The 22,813-nt window shown below is 33.2% G+C and overlaps 3 protein-coding genes across 4 annotated transcripts in view; 1 reads left to right on the forward strand and 2 right to left on the reverse strand.

Moving 5' to 3' along the window:
• Positions 1-2,196: 2,196 nt before the first annotated feature.
• Ras64B (ras-like protein 2) lies at positions 2,197-7,182 on the reverse strand. 2 transcript variants are annotated; one of them, XM_018549863.1, is made up of 4 exons: positions 6,860-7,182; positions 3,004-3,091; positions 2,603-2,814; positions 2,197-2,473 (listed from the first exon to the last, which is right to left on the reverse strand). In XM_018549863.1, exons 1-4 carry the CDS (start codon positions 6,962-6,964, stop codon positions 2,279-2,281), a joined length of 600 nt encoding a protein of 199 aa, XP_018405365.1. In that variant the 5' UTR covers positions 6,965-7,182; the 3' UTR covers positions 2,197-2,278. The 2 variants fall into 2 exon arrangements, with proteins under 2 accessions (XP_018405365.1, XP_018405366.1); XM_018549864.1 differs by lacking the exon at positions 6,860-7,182 and adding an exon at positions 4,680-4,708.
• A 100-nt stretch (positions 7,183-7,282) lies between these two features.
• On the forward strand, positions 7,283-8,156 carry LOC108781786 (protein Asterix). The gene is made up of 2 exons (XM_018549865.1): positions 7,283-7,468; positions 7,731-8,156. The coding sequence occupies exon 2, from the start codon at positions 7,740-7,742 to the stop codon at positions 8,070-8,072; it is 333 nt and encodes a 110-aa protein (XP_018405367.1). The 5' UTR covers positions 7,283-7,468; positions 7,731-7,739; the 3' UTR covers positions 8,073-8,156.
• Positions 8,157-9,399: 1,243 nt separating this feature from the next.
• Positions 9,400-22,813, reverse strand: part of inaE (inactivation no afterpotential E) — a 45,821-nt gene continuing 32,407 nt past the window's right edge. The window contains exons 10-16 of the mRNA XM_018549894.1: positions 22,521-22,750; positions 22,121-22,144; positions 20,759-20,891; positions 12,643-13,007; positions 11,350-11,706; positions 10,100-10,274; positions 9,400-10,025 (exon numbers count right to left, since the gene is read on the reverse strand). Coding sequence (XP_018405396.1) covers positions 9,747-10,025; positions 10,100-10,274; positions 11,350-11,706; positions 12,643-13,007; positions 20,759-20,891; positions 22,121-22,144; positions 22,521-22,750 — 1,563 coding nt within the window. The 3' untranslated portion in view covers positions 9,400-9,746. The remainder of the gene's footprint in view (positions 10,026-10,099; positions 10,275-11,349; positions 11,707-12,642; positions 13,008-20,758; positions 20,892-22,120; positions 22,145-22,520; positions 22,751-22,813) is intronic.

Raw genomic sequence — 22,813 nt, forward strand, 5'->3', positions numbered from 1 at the left:
ATTTGATTCTTGGAGTTTTGTAAATGTTACAAGTAACATTTTGTAAAATACATGTAACGCGTTCGTATAAATTATTAATATTAAGTATAATACCATATTATCGTAAAATTTTGTAATTTCTCATAAAGTATCGCGTTTTGTAAGCTTATATGTATATAAGTGTAATATTATTTTTTAACTAAGTTATATATATATTAAAACTAGTATTATTAGTATCATTATTAGTACACATCTCGGTATCACTAGCAACGATTCAAATTTTAATGAAACGTGAAACTGAAAAAATCGAATAAGCTAAAAGTATTTTTCGTTGTTGGTGAAACCGAAATTAGCTGAACACATTTTCATATCTCTCCACAAATACACCGTTTTTAATAGACATCCACATCACATTACTACAAGTATCACTCAATAACAGATTAACAAAAACAAATTTATTTAACTCGAAAAAAGAGTAAAATTTTTATATTTATAAAAATATTTATAATTTCCATAAATATTTATAATTTCCATATTTTTTTATCACGTTTACTCGAGAAATTTATATTATTCCATATTTTTCTTTACATTACCAGAAAATTATACGGGATTGAAATATCGTTAAAATTACGTAGAATATCATAATTTTGTTGTAAAATAGATATAACATTTTTAAATTACATACATTTAAAGCATAACTATATTGGAAGACATTTGATTATCAATTGTGAATATATTTATATTGATAATTAATTATCAATATAAAAAAACATATGTAAGTAAAAATAATTTTATTGTAACATCAAAATTAGGATCTAAACGCAATCAGAACTTGTGGAGTATATATAGCATTAAGATATTAATTAATTGTTAATTACAAGGTCATCTGCATAAAAATGTTATTGGCCCCATTCTGATTTTATTATTTGCACTTAAAATTTTCAACCACTAAGTGCTATGTGTAAATATAAAGATAAAGGTAACATCTAAACAATTTGAACAATTCTCATAAACACATTTTGAATCAAAATATTATTGCTCGATTGATTTGTTCGTTTGGTAATACTATTATATTATTTTGATTTTCGTAATTAGACATTATGATTCAACCTAAAGAAAGAGAAAAAATTAGAACACTGCTAGTAATAGCAGGAGTATTTTCAACAAGTGGCTGAATACAGAGTATTTAAGTCTTTTCAAGTTATAAAATATTTATATAAATTGTTTCGATCGAATGCATTTTTTTGAATATCATATGTACCAATACGATGTCAAAAAAAAAAATATATATATATATTGACAACATATATTCATCGACTCAAATGTGTGAGAAAAAATAATATATTTCAATTAATATTTCTAAAGTATTTTTTAAATAAGAAATGTCGAACAAAAGCATATCCTACATTTCATATTCATAATTATCCTGTTCTTAGCATATACGAAAAAACAAACATTTCCTTTATATTTCAAAATGTTGGTCTATATTAATAACTTGTGTCGTCATAAAGTAGAACCTTTCTCAATACGCCTCCATTTGTAAATTGTGTTTTGCTGCAATTTGAGATCATTAATCTACCAAACAATAAGCAGCGATCAAAAACAAATCTGTAAACACTGTGAAGACTCTAGGAACCGTGTGCTTTTGTTTACTACCAATCCAATTATATCATAATATCTCAAGCAATACGTCACGTTATAAATAATAGTTGTACACTGTTTTAAACTTTCACTGAGCAATAGTATTTATAGATTTTTTCCTAGTAAAATTTATTACAAAAATAGTTTATTTATATTTGTCATTGGGCTATTGTGTGTAATATTTGTGCAATGCGAAAATTGACCTTCTATATATAGCATGAAAGCTACTTTCATTAATCTATAAATTATAAATTGGACAGAATGCAAAAAATGGCATTAAAAAAGTTATTTTTCTGTCGCATAATTACGTTATTGTAATTATGATAAAACAATGTCGCATGTTGATGATAATCGTTGGTAAAATTTTAGCGTACTAATAAGAAAAATACATGATAATCGTTACAATAAATTTGACTTAAAATCTTATTTATGTAATTAATATTAAAATCCTCATTATTTTCAATTTTAAACACGAAAAAAAAATTTCGCGGAAGTGTAAACTTTTCCGAAGAGTATATAAAAAATTTAGATCTTTTTATGCCATTTTATGGCACAAAAAATTATCGTTATCTCTCTCTTGTGTTTCTTGAATTCTCACTACCATAAATACAATCCGATAAGTGTGATAAATCATTCGTCAGAATAAATAATTTTGTTATTACAGCATGCAACATTTCTTCTTATTCTTCTTATAATTTGGTTTTAGCGGCGGCCGTTCCGACAGTTGAAATTTTCTGACGATTCTCACCGACTCGTGGAAAGCTTGATCGACATTCATCCGTAGCTTAGCGCTGCATTCAATATATGGAATCTTCAATTGACGCGCCATATTTTGTGCCTCCTCAATTGATACCTAAAATAAAGATTCAAATACATTACGAAAATTTGAAGAAATAAAAATAAATGAAATTACATTTATTGTTTTCTATATAAAGAAATATTCAGAATAAAATTAAGCTGCTAATTTATTAAAATTACTTACACTCCTTTGGTGGTCCAAATCTGCTTTATTTCCAACCATCAGCATAGGAAATTCATCTCGATCCTTTACCCGAAGTATTTGCCTGTGAAACTTTAATATCTCGTCGAAAGACGAGTGATCGGTGACGGCAAACACAAGGAGGAATCCCTCGCCGCTTCTCATGTATTGTTCGCGCATTGCACTAAATTCTTCTTGGCCAGCAGTGTCCAATACTACACATAAACATAATTTCGATATGTTAATTGATCATTGATTCTGGATTAAATTATGTTCAGATCAAGCAAACAAACATGAATGAATATGTGTTCGATGATCAAAATTAACCGGATTTACTTAAGATAAAATCGATACAAGCCAAAAAAAAACAATTCTTAAATATAAATAGATTTATTATTACTTACTGTCGAGTTTAGCTGGTACATCGTCGATAACGCACTGCTTCGTATAAGAATCCTCAATTGTTGGATCATAATCGGTCACGAAATAACTCTGGAAAAAATTTTAGACTACAGTATATATAGAATACATAATATAATATATTATTATATAATTTTACATATTTTTTTTATGTTTTTGTAATTTTATAATTTTATAATTTCGAACATTTGTTAACTTGCGATCATTGTAACATTGATAATGACCTAACAGAGATCAAAACGTCTATTATCTATTTCTTATTTTTCTAATTAAACTACGTAAAAATTAATAACAGTATATATACAAGAGGCTCCTATGAATAAATCAAATATTAAAATAAATTGCCGTTGAGAGCCAACACTGGATAAAAATGTGTAATAAACTTTATTTAATTACATAAAATTGCAAACGTTTCGACAATCATGTAAGTTTTGTATCATACTATTTATTCATTTATATTGATCTTTATTTCTAAAATCTCACACGATCACACTATTTATTTCAGTGAATTTTTCACTTCAATGATTGTGATATTTGTTTACAAGTGGACAACACCTATAGCTATTAGTTCGTTTTTGTATTGTAATTATTTATGACATCATTTACTTCATTAAAGAATTTTTTCTTGCATTGAAAAGGACTAAGGTCGAAACGTTTGCAATTTTATGTAATTAAATAAAGTTTATTACACATTTTTATCTAGTGTTGGCTCTCAACGGCAATTTATTTTAATATTTAAACTACGTAATTTTAACCAAATGACAATTTTTATTTACAAACAATTGTATATTTTAACGAATTTTTTGGTTCGTAGCCCGTTTTCTTTTTCATTATTTTTATATATTTCATCGTATATTTAAGTATCCTTAGAAAAATCTCATATCTCATATTTTAAATTTATAAAAATTTCTAAAAAAGAACCTTAAACTTTTTCAGAATTTATAAGTTTTCTTCAAAAACTACAAAAAATAAAAATTGTTTTAATCTTCTAAAATATTTCAGAATTCACGCGTATAAAAAATTTTTTTAATCTAGATTTTTTAGTACTTCTGAAAAGTGTTCCAATGTTTCGTATAAAAAATTTGAGATATTTTCTAAAAAGTTGTAAAATTATATAAAAATTTAAAAAATTTTGAAATTTATGTACATAAACACTTTAAAAAATTATATAAAAAATTGTTAAAAATATTTTTATCAGAGATGTTCTAAATTAGGGTTCGTGAGCTAAATTTTGGACAGTTCAAATAAGAATACTAATTATATATTTTTTAATAAAATCACAAAAAATTCAAACATTTTTCATATTTGCTGATCGTCGACAAATTGCATTTATCTATTCAAGCTGATAAATCGCATTTGATTTACGCGACTCTTACCGCGCATGTCGCGTTATGAGTATTCATAAATATTTAAATAGTAAAAGGACTATTTGTATAAAAGTAAACAACACTAAGAAAAGGGCAATGTAAGAGTCAAACAATCAAATTAATGTAACGTCTAGTTAAAACAGATTTTGAAAAACATGTAATTAATCCATAAATATAAAAACATATAACTACTTAAAATATATATAATAACGTTACAAGTTTCAGTTCATTGATTGAGACAACGGTTTCACGCAGAAATCGATATACAAATATTACATTATCTTTTCATAAACCTCGTGAGTCTCCATGTAGAAAACGACATTGCTCGCAAACGATTGGAGGTTCGTATGTGTGTTCAATATCTTAATAAGATCACATGTAAAGTAGAATCAATTTGTCGATATAAGTATAATGATTATGGTCTAAACAGCAGATACATTGTCAATGGAAATTAAAAGTTACACTACATATGTAAAGAATACTTTTGAAAATCGGTGAATTTTAGGGAAGAACATTGTGTATCAATTATTAGGTGTACAAATTAGTTCGGTCCGTTTTTTGTGTTCAAAAATGCATTTATTTCAAAACAAAATGAATGAACAGATTAATTAAAGTATTGTCCATCGCTGACTACTACTTTTTCCCATCTCTCAGGCAATTTTCGAATTCCATCTTGAAAAAATGATTCGTCTTTGGAGGCAATATAAAATTAAATGTGTAATCATTGCAGCGGTTCGACATAAAACCAATAAATGTTTATGTGATAAGTGAATAAATGTTACTTGAATATATTTTTGTGTTCTTATAACTCACACAACACCAAAAGTTTTCAGAAATGTCTTAGAAATATTTCAATTAAAAAGTGAAACATTTCGTAAAAGTTGCGAAACATGTCTGCAATATCTCTAAGATCTCTATCTGGAATAGCAAAACGTCCGCGATGTTTGCACATGAAACCTTGTTGAAAGATTATTGAAATATTACAGAAAGAATCTGTAATTTTTTTGAAATATTAGATTTCAGCTATTTCTAGTACTTCAAAAATGCTATTTAAATATATATTTAATTGAGTCTCTCTCTTTCTCCCTTTCCCCTGACTTTTCCAAGTTTTCCAGATGGAAATGAGAAATTTTAAGCAGTTTAAAATTAAGGATTGTAGGAAAGCTAGCCTATATTATTAAAAACAACGCACAAAAGTTTAGCATAAAATTTTGAGTGCAATTTAAGCTAAAAAATAAATTAGAATATTATTGGAAAAAAGAATGAAGTTATAATAAAAAAGGGCTATCAAATAAAAATACTAAACAAAATATGTATAAATTTCAATTATTTCACTAAAATCGTTTAAACGTCAGATATAAATATTTAAAAAATTGTAACAATTATTTGGTATAGCAGTTTAGAGAATTGTGAGCAAATTGAAAAATTCCAGACTCTTTTCCCGGTTTCTATAATTAATTCCAATTTTCCTGACTTTTCCCAGTTTTCCAGGTCCGTGGCAACTCTTGACACATACACGTATACAAAAAATGTTCACTCTTCACGTTCCTGCTCAAGAAAAACAGTTACATGATCGATTACTCAGAACTCAGAAGTCTCAAGAACCTAAACGTGACTTATTATGTGCTCTTTCGGATTTCTCTGCTATAACTCATAGCACTCGCACTACTCGCAGTGAGTAGCGGAACTGAGCAGGAATGCAAATATGTAGTTCTTGGGTCCCGAGAATGGAGATACACTATTTCATTTCATCCTAGCAGCTTCAGGTTTCTATAGTCAAAGGGTGGAATCGAGCCCGGCCCTTCAGATTACGAATCGACCACCCTGAGCCTGAAATCATTCGTGTTTGCTAATCTTAAATATCATGCCATAGCGCAAATAGCGCAATGCAATTAGCGCAGCGGCGCGGCGTGCTCCCTTCCGCCCTCTCGCGGAGTACGCATTCGAGGTTTCGTTGGAATCGACGCGCCACGGCGCTGTCGCGTATATGACCATATATGACGATTGCGTATGCGCTGTGCTGTGACATAATGCCCAACTCATCCCAACTGTTGTTTTTCTTCAATCGTAACTGGACGTAACGCGACACGACGGTATTTCACTCTCACGATTTATACCCTCCCCCTCCCGTCGTTATTATTCTACCGTTTTTATCGCCTTGATTATCTCCCGACGAGTATTCAACGGTCGAACGATAATCAAGGTTTCTGAGAGCACGAGAGATCGTATTTCGGAGCAATGACGTGAACTATTTTGTTCCTCTCGTTCGCTCCCGGAAATCGCGCTTTTCGAATGGAAGGGAAATTCAAATCCCGTCAAGAACAAGCGAGATCTGCCAGCGTGGAAAGAAAAAAAAAAAAAAACGCTTCTGCGCATTGAATCGCACGCGAATCGCTCGCGATCAATGTCGCGGATTATCGGTTTATCCGCGTAAAACTGGCGGTAGGGAAAGAAAATCGATGCTGAAACTTACTTGGATGAATTGTATCGTGATCGCCGATTTTCCGACACCGCCCCCACCCACGACGACGAGCTTGTAGGTCTGCGCGTAGCTCTGTCTGTCAGCGACTTTCGACATCTTTCTCCTCTCTCTCGCTCTCTCGTGCCTGCCTTGCTCTCGCTAGCGCCGCACGCGCGCGATTAAACGCTCATCCCGCGTGTGTGAGATTTGACACGATATACAGCTGGAGACGACGCGACGTGCGCGGAAACGGAACGGACGTTTTTCGCGACAATCGCCGAGAGCGAAACCAAGTCTCGAGCGCGCAGCCTCGAGTAGCCCCGTGGTGGACGAGGGGCTCTCACGACGACTTTTTATGGTCGGGATTCTCCCTCCGCGACGGTCTGTCAGTAACGTAGGTTTTAGCGCTTTGCGGAGCAGCCGCGGGCGGCGCTGCCGGCGGTCTTCCTAACCTGAAATTTTTGCTAATTGTGAATTGTGAACAATTTGTGAAATTGTAACAACTTAGCACATCTCAGTGCACTTCGGTGATCAACCAGTGATCGACTATTACTTACGCGGATTGTGTGGAGTCATCTTAATAATAATTTTTCTACATAATACACATCTTTCAATTAACACGTAAGTGTGTTATTGTCGTTCTGAAAATTACCGTATTTATTAATTATCTACATGATAAAGTAAATAACATTTAAAAATAATTTGCTACGACATGATAACCTCTCGTGATAAAATAAAATTTTATGGATATTTGATATATAAATACTAATTGATTAAAATAGGAATTGCTTTGAAAAATAATTATGTATATAGGTTACAATAATTAATTCTTTTTATAGGGAATAATAAAGTTATTATTTAGCTTCTATGTCTTATATTGCAGACATTCAAAATGAATAGCTCGACAGATCCAAGGCGACCGGATAAAGAAGTTCGTTACAAACCTTCGAGTTCAAATAGTATGACACATGTGCAAGACGACATGACTCCAGAATATATGAACGTCATAGGAATGATTTTTAGCATGTGCGGTCTAATGATGAGATTGAAATGGTGTTCTTGGGTGGCACTCTATTGTTCCTGCATTAGTTTTGCTAATACACGAATAAACGAAGACACCAAGCAAATCCTCAGTTGCTTCATGCTGTCGATATCGGCAGTAGTGATGTCTTACTTGCAAAATCCACAGCCTATGATACCACCATGGGCAAGTGCTATTCAATAAATTTTTGTACTAATCTGATGTTTTGTACAGCTTATCTTATTAAGAAACCATTTTTGTCTTATACATGAATGCAAGAAAATTTCGACACAGTTAAAATAGAATATCTATATTAGAATGAATGATTATTATATTTATTGTATAAGGAATCTTCCTATATCGTATAAATGAACAATAATGAATTCATTGTAATAATTTATTATTACTCGGTATGCAATCCGCGTTACATTTGTAATTTTTAAAATCATTCTATGATCACTCAATATTCAGATAATCTATTGCATATACACTATATACAGATGTAGCGTTTTGTTCGTCGTTTATTTCTTATAAATAATTTTATATTATGTATCATGTTAAAATTAATTGTATATTCTACGAATTTTTCCTAAGGGTACTATATAAATAAATGTTACATTTTTTAAGTATATATATATACATACATATATATGTATATGTGTGTGTATGTGTTTGTATGTTATATTGACTAGAATTTAAATGCCACCTGGTGCTATTTTTTTTTTTTTTACATAAATACAGCGACACCAAAACTCCAATTCTCAAGAAAATCGCATACTTGATAGTCGCATCTTTGGACTATGTAATAGCGAAATATTCTTTCATTTGCACTAAGTATCATCGTCAAACTCGAACAACTTGATTAGAGTATAATAAAAATGTCTATTTCGATAGTTATTATCGTATCGATTTGTACATTAAAGCATGTTCTAAGAACAGTAAAAATTATATCAAAAAATTATATGAAACATATGTGAGATTCGATTTTTTATCTATAATATTTGACACAGATTTATATTTAGAAATATATAAAAATCAATAAGATCTCTACTGTAATCTTAATAAACGATATCATTACAAAATAGGCCAGTACCGCAATATGCTGCAGTACATACATATTTTAATCTTGATTAGAGAAATTTATAGTTGCAGAAATGTATTTCTTTCCGATTTCCCCTAAACAAGTGGGAAATAGATGTTGTGATATGAAATTTGAAAATTCTCTCAAAAAGATAGATAATTTCATATTACATAATTATATCTAGCTTCATTGATTAGTTATTAAAATAATTATTCGATTATTTTTTAATATTGTTCTTAGGAACACGCACACGTAATTCTAAGTAATCCCGTTCGAAGTTCTTCTTTGTAATTGTAACTATTACAATAAGATTACAAAATTGAAATATCTTTAGTCGAAATATTGGTATCAAGATAGGACAATGATTGAAGAAAGTACGTCTGAATCTGTAAATCGAAAATGAACAATCCAAACGCACAAAAAACATAAAAGCGTTTTAAAGATGTCCTAATTTTAGATTTTCACACGTCTGTTAAAATATACTATTTAGTTTGATTACTCAAAACATTTGAAAATGAAGGGAGAAGAGGAAATTGGAGAAGAAAACTTTGGCACATGTATTTAAACTACTTCTCTGACTACTATTATCATGTTTCATGGTCCTCGATTAGTTTTTTATTTCAAGTCGCTGAGTTAAAGTCATTTTACGCGAAATGAATATTCCTTTTAATTAAAGTTTGTGAGAGAATCAAACCGCTGCACAGAGCGAAGTTATCACTTTATTTCTTTCGGCTTTTTTTTTTTTTATTGAATCAATGCCTTTGCATTGATTATGCCTTTTTATCTAGAATCTATGACTAGACACTGCTCTCTCCTCGTCCCACCAACGTAATGGGATACACGTATTTTTTCCGCTTAGCGTTGAAAAATGGCGAATTGTGCTGGCCGGGAGTCGGTGTGGGCGATAGGCCTCGAAGAAGCGGTAACGAGGCGTCACCGCCCACGCCCGTAGCATCGATTCCTTTCTTCCATTCAGCACCTAGATCCGTGGCCGGTGCCATGAGTCCTTTGCATTCCGGTGAACTACGTACGCTGAGGAAGACATCGTTGCTACTGTCGCGCTGTCCAGAAGATCCCTGAGAAATACGAACTCGGTTATACATGATTGTAGAAATCATTTTCTACCGGAAGGTTTCGTGGGCATACATACCTTCGCTTCGTAGAAATCGATGCTGGAACCGTTGGTGTCGTTTTCTTCCTCGTTAAACTCCACCTGAACACGATGCGAAGTACGGGATACCCTCGAAGAGTGTGAGGACGTGTGAGTGGATGAATTCTCCGATAAATCGTCCCTGCAACACGCTGCTGTGCACGTCCGTTGTTCTCTGAAACATGTACCATTTATACGATGTATGCATATACAAATTCTGAGTTCAAGCACTTGTAGAATAGATTTATTAAGTATACTATAACTTCATAAAAATATCTAGTGTCTATACTGCCCGTATTTATAGTCAGACTTTATATTGTATTTAAGACTTCCTTAAATTTATCTTTAGATGCTCAGTGTATAGCCAATAAAATAATTCGTAGAATCATCTGAAGATAAATTTAAGAAGCTTTAAACATATAAGACTTGACCAAATATGGGCAATAGTCACAGTAGAATCAGAATTAAGAGCGACTTTTGATATCGTAAGTGATTCGCTTCTTAAATTATCCACTTCAGTGAAATTTCAGTTTAATTTCAGCGAAACTTTTTTTCAAACAAATATAATCGTTAATAATCGACTCCTTGTAATTTAAATATAATATAATTAAATATAAATAAATAAAAAATTATTTATTTACTAAATGATGTAATCCAACGACGTTTATTAATTTCCATGAGGTGTAAGTACATCGTTATTAAAGATGGAGAGACAATCAGAACATGACACAGTTTAGACGCATTATACTTACGATAGTTTGATATGACAGGGATTTGTTACATTTTTTGTATTTTTATATAAGTTGTAATGTTTTAAATTTTTAACTATAATTTACGAACAACGATTGAATTGTTACTTGTGGCCTTCTTTGATACAATTTCGTTACCAACAAGCTAGGAAACTTTTTCGGCCAAAAATTGTGCTTCTGGTGGGACACACAAGGAAGAAATAACTTTTGTTAAGATCTGCTGAAGATGGCTAAAATATATAGCCGAAACGTCCGAAATTTTTAATAACGATGTACTTACACCTCATGGAAATAAACGTCGGATTTTATTACATCATTTAGTATATAAATAAATAATTTTTTATTTATATTAACCTTGCGCTGACTCCTATATAGCCGATTTAAAAATTGTTTATGTTATATATTGGAACTTTTTTTCACCAGGGGTACGTGTTATCGCAAGAAATGTTTTCTTTGTAGCAGCGAACAAGTTTGGATCGTTCAGCAAAAATAAATATTCACCTTCTAACGGTAACAGAATCCCGTCGCCTCGGGACCGGCGGCGGAAGACCGGCGGCGGCCAGACTCCTGGCGCTCTCGTAACTCGCCTCGCTGTTGCCGCTGCTACTGCCGTTGTTGCTGCCCCCCGCGTGCTCCCTCGTCCTCAGGAAGTAGTTCTTCGCTGAGAGCATCGCGTAATGCAGATTATTCTTCAGATCGTCCGCCGCCGTCGACAAGTTTCCCGGGATCTTAGGGGTGCGTCGCATCGGTCTGGGTGCCGGCACTACCGGCGACGGCGGACTGCTCGTCGATGCCTCCGACAGCGTCTCCGGCGTGGCCAAGGGTGCCGTACGCGTCGAATCGTCCCAGCGACTCGGTCTTCTCACCGGGAAAAAGGAAGGAAAGGGTGAATTTTATCGTATAAAGGCAAAGGCGCGATTAATTTTTCTATTTTACGCATTCGTTCGAAAATCCAAACGGCACAAGTCTTCTCGGGACCTCGTGTCATTTGGGAACACTTCCTGCGCGACTGTGATCTTTTGGGAATTTATGATATCGTTATATCGATGCGGCGCGGCGATAACTTTGAAGTGCACGATATATGGCTCGGTGAGAGGATTCGGATCTAAGCGAAAGAAGCGAGAGTGAACAAGAGCGTGAAATGAAATTACTAAATCTGAGTGGAAAGAAGCGGGTGCGAAAAGTGATTCATTTTTTTCGGATTCCTATAGCCTAGATATCTCTCTGCTCAATAATCCCTACGATTGAACGCTTCTCCTACTACATATTCATTCAAATGTTCTTTAGAATTTGCTATGTATACTTTCTTATGAAAATCTACTTTGTCTTTGCGTTGGAGATATCTTGATTAATCTGAATATATTCTGTAATAAAATCAACAATTTCGTATCAGCGATCGCATTTTGTTTAGATATCCAACAAAGGTACGATAGCGTCGTCGTGGTCAGAGTTCAACGTCATCACTTCTATCGCTGCTATCGGTCTCCTCTTCTTCAGGATTCGTTCCCGTAATCCCGACATCAATCCTTCGCGATCCGGAGCGGTCTAAAAAAGGAATTTTACAAAAGACTGTTTGCGCGTATCAAGACTCTGTTTCATAAACAGATGATACTACAAAAACAAATAGTCGAATTCGTCGAAAATTCCCTCTTCCGATTGGTCAATCGAACACTCGAAAAGAAATGAGACTTTGACCGCACCCGACAGATCTGCAATATTACATAAATTTCGATCCTTGATTATCCATGCTGCCGGACCGCGAAGGGGTTCTAAGTTCTGGCTCATCATCCTTACGGTTTGCCGTCTTCCGGCCTAGGGGTGTTGAGCAGCTCGCTGGCGAGGCTGACGTACTCCCACGGGATACCACGAGAGTCCACGCTGAGCTCACGACCGGCCTGCGGTATGTCCGTCGGGCTCTGCAACGACGTGAAGCTCGTCTCCAGGCAGAGCCGGTGCGGCGGCGTGCCGGCTAGATTGCCGAAATGGTATCTGGTCGGGCTGGACGGCGACAACAGAGCTCGCATTTCCTGCTCTTGCAGCTCCAGCTCCTGGATTTCAATCGTCTGATGCTCGCGCGCTGCCTCCGACGACGCCTCCGTCGAGGACGCGTGCCCGGACACTAGTCGTTGCGGTTTCGCCGGTCCCAGAGTCGTCACAACCTGGCACGATGCGAGCCACGACGTGTAGGGTATACGTCGTGTCTCTCTCGTTATAGAGTGTCGCGAAACTACAGGTACAAATCCCGTCCACGAATTTCACGAGCTCGAAATTGATTTGCTCTTAGCAAACATCTCGTTATGTTTCTCCCGTTTCAATTTTCCACCTTGAATCGCTGGTAATTAAATATCGCGTGAAAATTGAAACAAGTTATCTCGTGGAAAAAGAGCAAGAATTCGTCGGTTTGTCGCTTTAATCTTCTACATGGAATCTCTTAATGTTTTCGTAAAACTTTACTTAAATAAAGAAAATACGGATACGCCATTTGTATTGATTTTCAAGGAATGATCCATTTTCTATCACACACTTACAATCAGTTATACCTCTACAAATGTAAGCGGTACTCATATAGGAGTCTTCGTTTATTTCTAAACCTACGTTGCAATTCTAACGTCAAAAATTTTGTACCTATAATTTGTTGACACCCTATGCGAATTCCTTTATTTGTGATCTTTATAAATAAATATTTTCATTTATCCATTCTTTTTCTCTTTTACCATTACGTTAATTTAATGTTTAAATACTATCGTATCTCGACTATCTCAACAGAGAAAATTGTATTATCGTAAATTAAGCACAGAAATCTTCATTTTATGTTTATCAAGATTTTTTTAAAGCTTTCGAAAGCGATCTGTTATGATTTTCGATATCCATCGCATCGGAGATGTAATATCCGTGTTTCAACCGCAAATCAACGTGAACTTGGTCAATTTGCATAGAGTCGGAAGTAACCGCGAAATATTTAATGCAGATAATGAGAACATGGATTATACAACCCGATAAAGCCGCAAACGGAAATCCAAAACGAGATATTTATTTCTCACTTCATCAAGCGTAAATTTTCCTATCGCTAAATTCTTCTAGACTCTTCTTTCTCTTTTGGCATTAAAGAAGTTAATCTGTCTAATAATTTTGAAGCGTTTACGCTCCGCTCAACGCGATAAGAATTGCCGCGTTATCCTTAATTTCTCCTTTGTGGCAATAAAATTAATCTTTCATGTCATGTCTAAGCTCTTTTTGAAATGTGATTAACCCCGAGTTTTTTTCTACTTATCCAACGTTCATTCAAAGTATTCATTCTTTGAAAAAAATCTATACTTTGAACTTGATATTTTTTAAAAACTATTTTTCGTATTCTTATAATTCTTTACAATTTTTTAAATTTATAGTAAAATATTTTTCGTAAAAGAATAAGTGAATGTTTAGAAGCTTCTTGTATCTCTGATATTTGTTAAAAAGAATTTGATTTATCTCTCTTTTTCTTCTTACACTTTATATTGTTATCACATCATATTGTTACTAGCAATATTAATTATATTTTTTAATCTTTTTCTTTTACGATATCTATTTTTAACTGAAAAACGGTCTATCATCGAAAAATAAAAATTTATTAAATGAAAACTAAGAGATAAAAACTATCTTTCCGTATATCGTAAGAATTTGTGGTAATTGTTTTCCTTTACACGGTCAGCCTCAAATGATCTTCGAATGACCTTGACCTTGAGACCCTTAAGAAGATCATTAACCGTTCCCGTTACTCATTGTTTATTAAGAGTTATTCGCAAAACAATTTTCATACATGGAACGCGATTTTTGGACACAAGAATTTTTTCACCCCATCAATTCTCCCTGCTTGGAAACGTACGGCTTTCCACGCGAAGCGACTTTGACTCAACTTCCGTATACTATCCAAGTTCGATTTCAATGAAATTTTACAGGAATATAGTACAAACTAAATGTAAATCCACGCGTACGCTTTATAACGCGAAGCGAGGGCCATCCCAAAGAAAAAAATGAGCTGGGTCAAGTTGTTTTTTTTTACGTTCAAAAATTATATTCTATGTATGAAAATTGTTCTGTCAATTTCTTAATAAACAACAAGCAACGGGAACGGTTTGTGACCTTGACCTTCTTGAAGATCAAAGTCAAGATCACTCGAAAGTCATTTGGGAAACTGATTATGTAAACATTTACCTCGTACTAACTATAATTGCGATTATACCTAAATCACGTACGTCTATATATATAAATATATATGTCACTTCCTAAACAGTTATCCTTGCAAACATTAACTCGACGCTACTTCCTACTATTGTCAATCACACCTGTTCGATATCATAATAGTTATCAGCATGCAGATACTCTCGCCAAACTCTATTCTAGAATCAATCAGGACAATCGACTCTAGTCGAGTGCCGAGTGCACAATGAAGATATCATCAATCAGTGCATGATGCGCATGCATTTACGTGTATGCGTGTGTGTTTGTATGTATATGCCTTCTCGATTTATGATTACGATCAATGTTGCGTCAGGAAGTGCTTACCCCTTTATCGGAGCACAATAATTGAATACCTCGCCCTGAAATCGACCAATAAAGTCTCGAATATTTTAATTTAATTAGTATTTTGTATACCGAAAGTATAAGTGGACCATGACGCGAATCGAATTATTTCACGTAGAATGTGATCTGTAGAATATATATCTCGGTTTGATTCCACATTCATCACAGACATATCATTTCAACCTAATACTCGCAAAATATCTCAGTTCGATTCTATAATATACGCAAAATGTTTTTTATCTAATATGTTTAAAGAAGAAGAATACCTTGGGTATACATGTAATGGCATCGTATCAAGTAATAATTATAAAAATTGGATCTTAATATATCACATTTCCATATATAAAAATTTATGTTTGCTTGCAAAAAGAAAAAATAACGTGTTCTTAAAACCTACCGTATCGTTTCAACCGCATAAAATTAAATTGTGTTGCAGGTGTGTAACAGATATTTCTTGGAAATATGTAACAGATATTTCTTGTAAAGCCTATTCCATAATTAATTATAATTGCGTAAGCATAGTTGTAAATCTTATTTCTCACAGATTTCGATTTATCATTACTTTAACATTACATCGTTAGATTTTAATATGTTTAATATCTTTCAACATATTATTAAGATCCAATAAGATGCTATATATAAGCATAAAAAATAATTGCTTATCAATTTAACTAAGTGATATTACTACGGTAATTCGTTAAGAGTTGCGTTGTAAGTCTGAAAAAATTTCGGCACGCAATTAAGGGAATTACATACGCGGTATATAAAATTCACACATAATTATAATAAGCATTGTGATCTAGCTTAGACCGTTATTATCCTTCTTCTTGATTATTGTTTATCAATAGTACGGTCCTAAAAAGATTTTAATAGTTGTAAATGATTATAGTTGTAAGAATTGATCAATCGAATATTCTCCTCGTATTCGACGTGTAATTTGTCAATTCTTACAAGCACAACCACTTACAACTACTACGCTTACACAATTATAGAATAGGCTTAAGGAAAAATATAATTCGCCTTTTATGATATATGAAACGTGTAAAATGAAACGATAGAGATCGATTCAAGAGAAGAAAATATTAAGTGTATGCTACTTTCGAGACGCCTCGAGCATATTTATCCTCGCTTTCACGTGGATCAATTCCAGGACGGATTTTGAAAATTCTAGGAGATACATCCGCGGGATATTTGAAGATCATTTACGATACGATATTTCTACGTGAGGTGTTCGAGCCCTGGATCAAGTTTTCCGTCCAAGTACCTTGTGTCATGACGCGAGGGTGCGGTAGCGCGGGCGTCCAGGGTACCCCGATGGTGGAACGTCACGATGTTTGGGTGGTGATCGAGGGGAGGCCCTCTGAACTCGGTCGCCGCCGTGTTTATCACCGCGATGGTTGCAGTAGCATCGGCCCCCGTCGCTGCCCCCGCTTCTGCGCAGCCCCGATCTCTGCACGCCAACACCTAATCCACATCGTAGCCACCCTCAGCCACCCGCTTTGCGCTGATTTCACTCACCACTCATTCGCTTAGCTCGGCCGATTTTTTTGCGACAGATGTTTGAAAAGGTCACGAAATAATTGTTTTATAGTTTCCTACTAAATTGGACCGAAGTTTCAAGAAGTTTAAAAAGTTGAATGTCACGTCAAATCCCGATCGGTAAACTAATTATAATTCTAAGTAATAGCCCCCAAATATATACATCGACATAATATTTTCGAGGGCGATCCCAGCTCAGAATAAAGTCAAACATCAACTTCCTTCTCATTGTAGATCTATGATGATAACGTGCATGCACAAAGGACCGTAGTTGCGCTATTCGAACGATTTAATCGCCTGCCTTTGTTATATATGTAACTTCTTGATCCTATTTTGGGCTAAATTGCAGTTGTTTAATTGTGAGCACAACGCTTAGATAATCATATCTGATTTTCCTGTCTCGCCGGAATTTCAATTTCAACTAGTTAGAATAATCGAACACCCCAATGTCGAATTATTTATAGAACATTAATTTCAACATTAATTACGTTAACTATATTCTTTCTTTTGACGGTTTATTACGAAATTCTCTTTTTTAATACGTTTTAAACTTGTTTGAAAAACCAAAATTGTTTAATCATGCGTATTTATCGCTAAATGCACAAGATCACTATTTAATATTGACAAAACAGACTATAGAACTGTCTACAGCAAAGAAATATGCGGAAAATAATAATCGTATTAACAAAACAACCAAATTGCAGAATAGCAAAAATAGCGGCTGCGTGACGCAACTCAAACTGATAAATAACAGATGAGCGCAAACAAAGTTATTAATAACATAAAGTCTATTACATCTACAATGTACTTTTTTCCGTTTCTTGTTTTTACTATTTTTTTACATTTTGTCTTTTTGCTTGTTATCTCGTTTTTCATTTTTTGTCGCTCGACATCAAAGATAACTTTAGAAGAAACAAAATATGTAGCAAGAAATATAATTATTGATAAAATGGCCACAAAAAGGGGAAAAAGCAAGAGGTAAAAAGCAAGAAACAGGAAACAAAGAACCATTGTAGAATAATCATTAAGCTCAGTGCTTCACGGCACGTACCAAACGCTCAAAATGGCATTGAAATTGGAAAATATTATGGAGTATATATATATATACACATATAATTAATATACAGGGTGAATCAGAGTCGTGGAACCAGCTTTTTACCATATGAGAAAGTTATCGACTGCATATCTTATTATATTATAACTTTCTCAAGTTCAACGACTCTGATTCACCTTGTATATAGTTTCATATATATGATATATCTTTTAAGAATTCTTTTTATTTCATATTTTGTTTTTAATTTTATTTCCAAGCGTATCGATACGTCAAGTATTGTATAAAAAATTGTTAAAAAGCCGCAATGAATGAACTACATTATTTTGGTAGAAAATACTGTATTGTAATTAAAAAATCATAATTATACAAAACAACATAGTTATTACAGAAATCTTATGCATTGACAAAATGTCTGGAGTAAAATATCCTACATTATTATCGTGTATCTAACGCTGAATGCAATCGTCCGAATCTCGTATTGCATTGAAATTTTATACGTAATTTCCAAAATGAATAAAAATTATATAAAATTAATTTGAGTAATAAATGCGCGACGAGAATGCAAAATATTGTTTTTACGAAAAAGTACAGACGTGTATGTACCTTTATTTTTCAATTTATATTTTAGATTTTGATCGGTACGATTGCGTGCAGTAGCAAAAGAAGAAGAGAAAATAAAGATTAATCTATGAAAAATGTAGAAAATAAATTTTATTTATTCCGCAAATCAATAGCGGCTAATTCTTGTTTAATATGTAGCAAATGAAATTATATAATTATAAAAATATCATATATCGTAAAAAAAAAATTAGAAATAAATGTAATTTTATTTAAATAATTAATATAATATAAAATTATAACTAATAGTCTTGTGTATTTAAATAATGTTAATAATTATTTATTAATTAATGAATTGAATAATAATTATATCTGCAGGTTATAATGATATTTGTCTGTAACAAATATTACTGAAATTTAATGCCTATTTTAGCACTCTACCATATATAAAATAAAAAAAATAAAATACAATTTATGTTGTATAAAATAAATATAAAGGTTTTTTTTTCTATAACACAATAATTAAGTGAATTGTAACTATCACTGTCCATGTCTTATAAAATAATTTGTATGTAAAATTAGTATCTTTTTATATAACGATATCGCGTGCAAACGGTAGCAGATTCACGTATGCCACTGGTTGGCCACTATTTCAACGAGTTCGTGCAATATACGTGGGCATGCACGTCAGTCGTGTTACTCTACTTAGGCGGATATTAGGAGTAATAACTACACGAATATTCAGCGAACGAACATTGCATGAAATAGCGATATCGTAAAAATAATTAATTAAGGTATCAAAAACGATTACTAATTACGAGTTCCTTAATTAATAATCACGATAGCAAAGTCAATACCGTCAAAATTAAAGGGAGAATTAAAAAATAAAATTCAGAATCTTCTATATATGTATATTTACATACTTATATCTTATTCTTTTCAAATTTTTTTGAGTTTTTCTTCACAATTCAGAATATCTGATAGAGATACTGAATTGTGTATGTTTGTTAGTAACTGTCAATTTTATTTTTAAAAAATTATAAATTACTTTGTTATCATCGACTAAGTCGACCTTGCAAAATTCTCATGCATCCCCTAATTCTAGAAATACAAATTTGAATCCAACAAATCCAAAAAAATTTCAAACTACTGATTCAAAAAAAGATCTGATTTCCTTTTAACAAGTTTGCTATGTTTTGATGTAAATTTTTTCGTTAATTAATGATACTATTATTTTCCTCGGAGACTGAATTTTTCGAGGAAAAAAACATTCAAAAATATGCATTTTGATGGAAGTTATAAAATCGGATTTATCAGATCCAATTTGTGCTTAAAAAGAGCACTTTTCTGTCCTGCTAGGTTTAATTGAACTTTTATGTTACATCATCTTTATGTCAAGTTGTACTAATGTCATTAATACAGTCGCAGCGTTCAAAAGCATAATAATTTACACTTGCGGCGATTGCAACTGGACAACGAAAGCAAAAAAACAATATATAATTATGCTAAATTATAATAATAAATTACACTAGAATCAACAACTATATGCTCTACGCTAATTCATACAGTACATAAGACAAATGTCAAATAAATAATTACGCATATAAATGCCTCGATGTTTTTTTTTTCTGTTTGCAATCAATAAAATAATAAATAAGTTTTCCATAGCTATACCATAATCTAACGTGTGACTTCACGCAAGTCTGTCACTCATAGAATATTCTAATCATTTAAGAAGACATTTAAAATCACTGAAAGAGCGGCGGTTCTTCGATACATGCGATTATTCCGCGAATCGCGACTCTAATTTCAATAACGAATGAAAAAGAGGATCCTGTTGTTAAAATTAAGATCGTGACTTGCGGGATATCTTATCTCCTCCACGTGCGACTTGTGGAGGGCAAATCTCCGACGTCAACGCAATTCTGTCAGCGTCTCTTTGCGTTCGTACACTTCCACGTCAACAACGATTGACGTACAATCGACACCCGGGCAAATATGCGCGCGATCAACACCGTTAACAGCCTGATCTGTGGTCCTGGTTATTCGATCCCGCTGGACCACCTCGTTGGGGATGTCAGGTCCGTCGGCGGTTTCCTCTAAGGGCTCATAATGACCCGGTTTCACCGATGGGGTTCGGCTCAGTGGTGTCTGCGAGCGTTTTACTTGCTGCCGCACGACGTTCGCGTCCCTGCTTACCTTATTCAATGCACGTAGCATGTTGTCCGGCATGTGGTCCTGTATCATCACTGGACTGATTAGCACCTCGTCGAAATCACACGGACCGGCCCACAATGCCTGATACACTGGCTCGCGCTTGTTCAACACTTGTCTGAAATTCAACGTGAAAAAAATGACTTTGAGCCAACCGCGGATCCGTAAACTTCACTAGTTGAAAGATCATTGTTATCGTTTAATATATTGTTTATCATAAACTATGTTTTTAATATTATACGTACTCTTTTATAAAGAAGGAAAATTATTTATGTATTAGCAGCATAAATTAATTACAATAAATATTTTATTATATATTTTACACGTTTATTCTCACTATAAAAGTTACATTTTTTGCTTAGGAAAGGTTTAAATGTGTTTAAAAGGTTCTAATGTTTTTAAGACCTTCTATCACCATGCTATATATGTAAATTATTTTTCGGCATTTATATCAATTTCGAGAAAAATAAAAATAAAGGCGTGAAAATAATGGAATTAATTCTACGGATACATAATAGCTATTTAATTACTTGCAACAATTATCAAAATTTATTAGTTTTGTTGAAAATGAAAATCTTTCGTCTAAATTCCAAAATTCTTCATTGAAATCTTTTTTGGTTATATATTAAATTATATATTATTGTATCTCTCTCTTGAACTTTATTTTAAATAAAATTTTATTATAATAAAATAAAACGTCATGCTAATTTGTTTTCTACAAGAAATTATTTATGATATGGAAGCATGCAGCTCAATTCACGTAAGGACTGTACTGTAATCACAAAGAATTATAAGAATTGAACTGTTTTAATAAACTGTGATGGATATAGATACTAAAACTATCAAAAATTACCAAACCTCACTTCTCTTGACATAATATTACTCAATAAAATATTCTAGTCATGCATATGCATTGTATATATGTATATATATATTATACGTATATCCCAAGGAAGATGTATATAAATTATCAAAAAGAGGAAAGCTCTTTTTTCTTAACAATCATTTCAGTTGTAAATTAAATTGCACTATAAATTTTTAGACTAATCCGTCTCTATAAATTTAAGTTAATTAAAAACAATCGTAATTTTGTAATATTATATGTAAGTATGCAATTTATATACAAAGAATAAAATTCCGACATATAGGGTATACATTTTTCTCGAGATATTATAAGTGGAAACCATTACGGAGCGAAATTCTGATATCGAAATATAGCGAGAAGAAGTAACATCCTACATAATAAATATAGGATATAGGCCCAATAGACGCATGCGGGCATATCTCCAAAATGCAACAACTCAGAGCAGTAGTCCTGAAAATGTACAAACTATCTGATAGACATACCTCCAACTCGTCTCATACTTCTGCCTAAAAAGAAATACAGGCGCGATTAACTTTTCACATTTTCCGATTAGGCGGAACAAGATCGAATTCATCTCGCGTGACAAGGAAAAGAAATGCTTTTAGCATCAATAGAGATAATTTTCGGCGATAGAGAAATATATTCAAAAGCGCGATATTACAGAAATAAAAATAACTGTAGAGCTAGAAACTTATTCAGATAGTAAATGATATTATGATTGTTATGCATGATTACTATAAAAAATTAGAAATATTTAATGTTTTTAATCTTGAACAAGTTCGAAGCCATTATTATCGGTACAATTCAATCTTCGATAAAGCAAATATTGCTTTTTATTTTACAAAGTAGTCGAGATCCTAAATTTAATTTACTAATACTCACTCGCCCTTATTCGGATGATGTCGCACCACGTGTATGATTCGTCCTGGTGGATATAGGGGTCTGTGCAGAGTTAAGGCGATGCTGGAATCACTTGGTACGATAGTCTGAGCACGCGCCCGGTCCTTGTCCCGTTGGTATTCGCTGATACAACCACCGGCTTCTAGATTGGCCGCCGACGTGGGTGTCGAGCCGCAGCCGCAGCACATCACGGAACACGCTATTGTCTTCCACTGGAATAATTGGACAAACCGATCGCTCAATTATCGATCCAAGCGTGATAAATGCTGATCCAA

The sequence above is a fragment of the Cyphomyrmex costatus genome, unplaced genomic scaffold (assembly GCF_001594065.2).
Source record: "Cyphomyrmex costatus isolate MS0001 unplaced genomic scaffold, Ccosl1.0 scaffold908, whole genome shotgun sequence".
Lineage (NCBI taxonomy): Eukaryota > Metazoa > Arthropoda > Insecta > Hymenoptera > Formicidae > Cyphomyrmex > Cyphomyrmex costatus.

Bases quoted from the DNA above. Each gene is read 5' to 3' on its own strand.
- Ras64B (XM_018549863.1), bottom strand. From the start codon at position 6,964: ATGTCGAAAGTCGCTGACAGACAGAGCTACGCGCAGACCTACAAGCTC. The intron at 3,092-6,859 runs GTAAGTTTCAGC...AATTTTTTCCAG, and splicing joins TCACGATACAATTCATCCAA to AGTTATTTCGTGACCGATTA. The intron at 2,815-3,003 runs GTAAGTAATAAT...GTTTATGTGTAG, and splicing joins TGTACCAGCTAAACTCGACA to TATTGGACACTGCTGGCCAA.
- LOC108781786 (XM_018549865.1), top strand. From the start codon at position 7,740: ATGAATAGCTCGACAGATCCAAGGCGACCGGATAAAGAAGTTCGTTAC.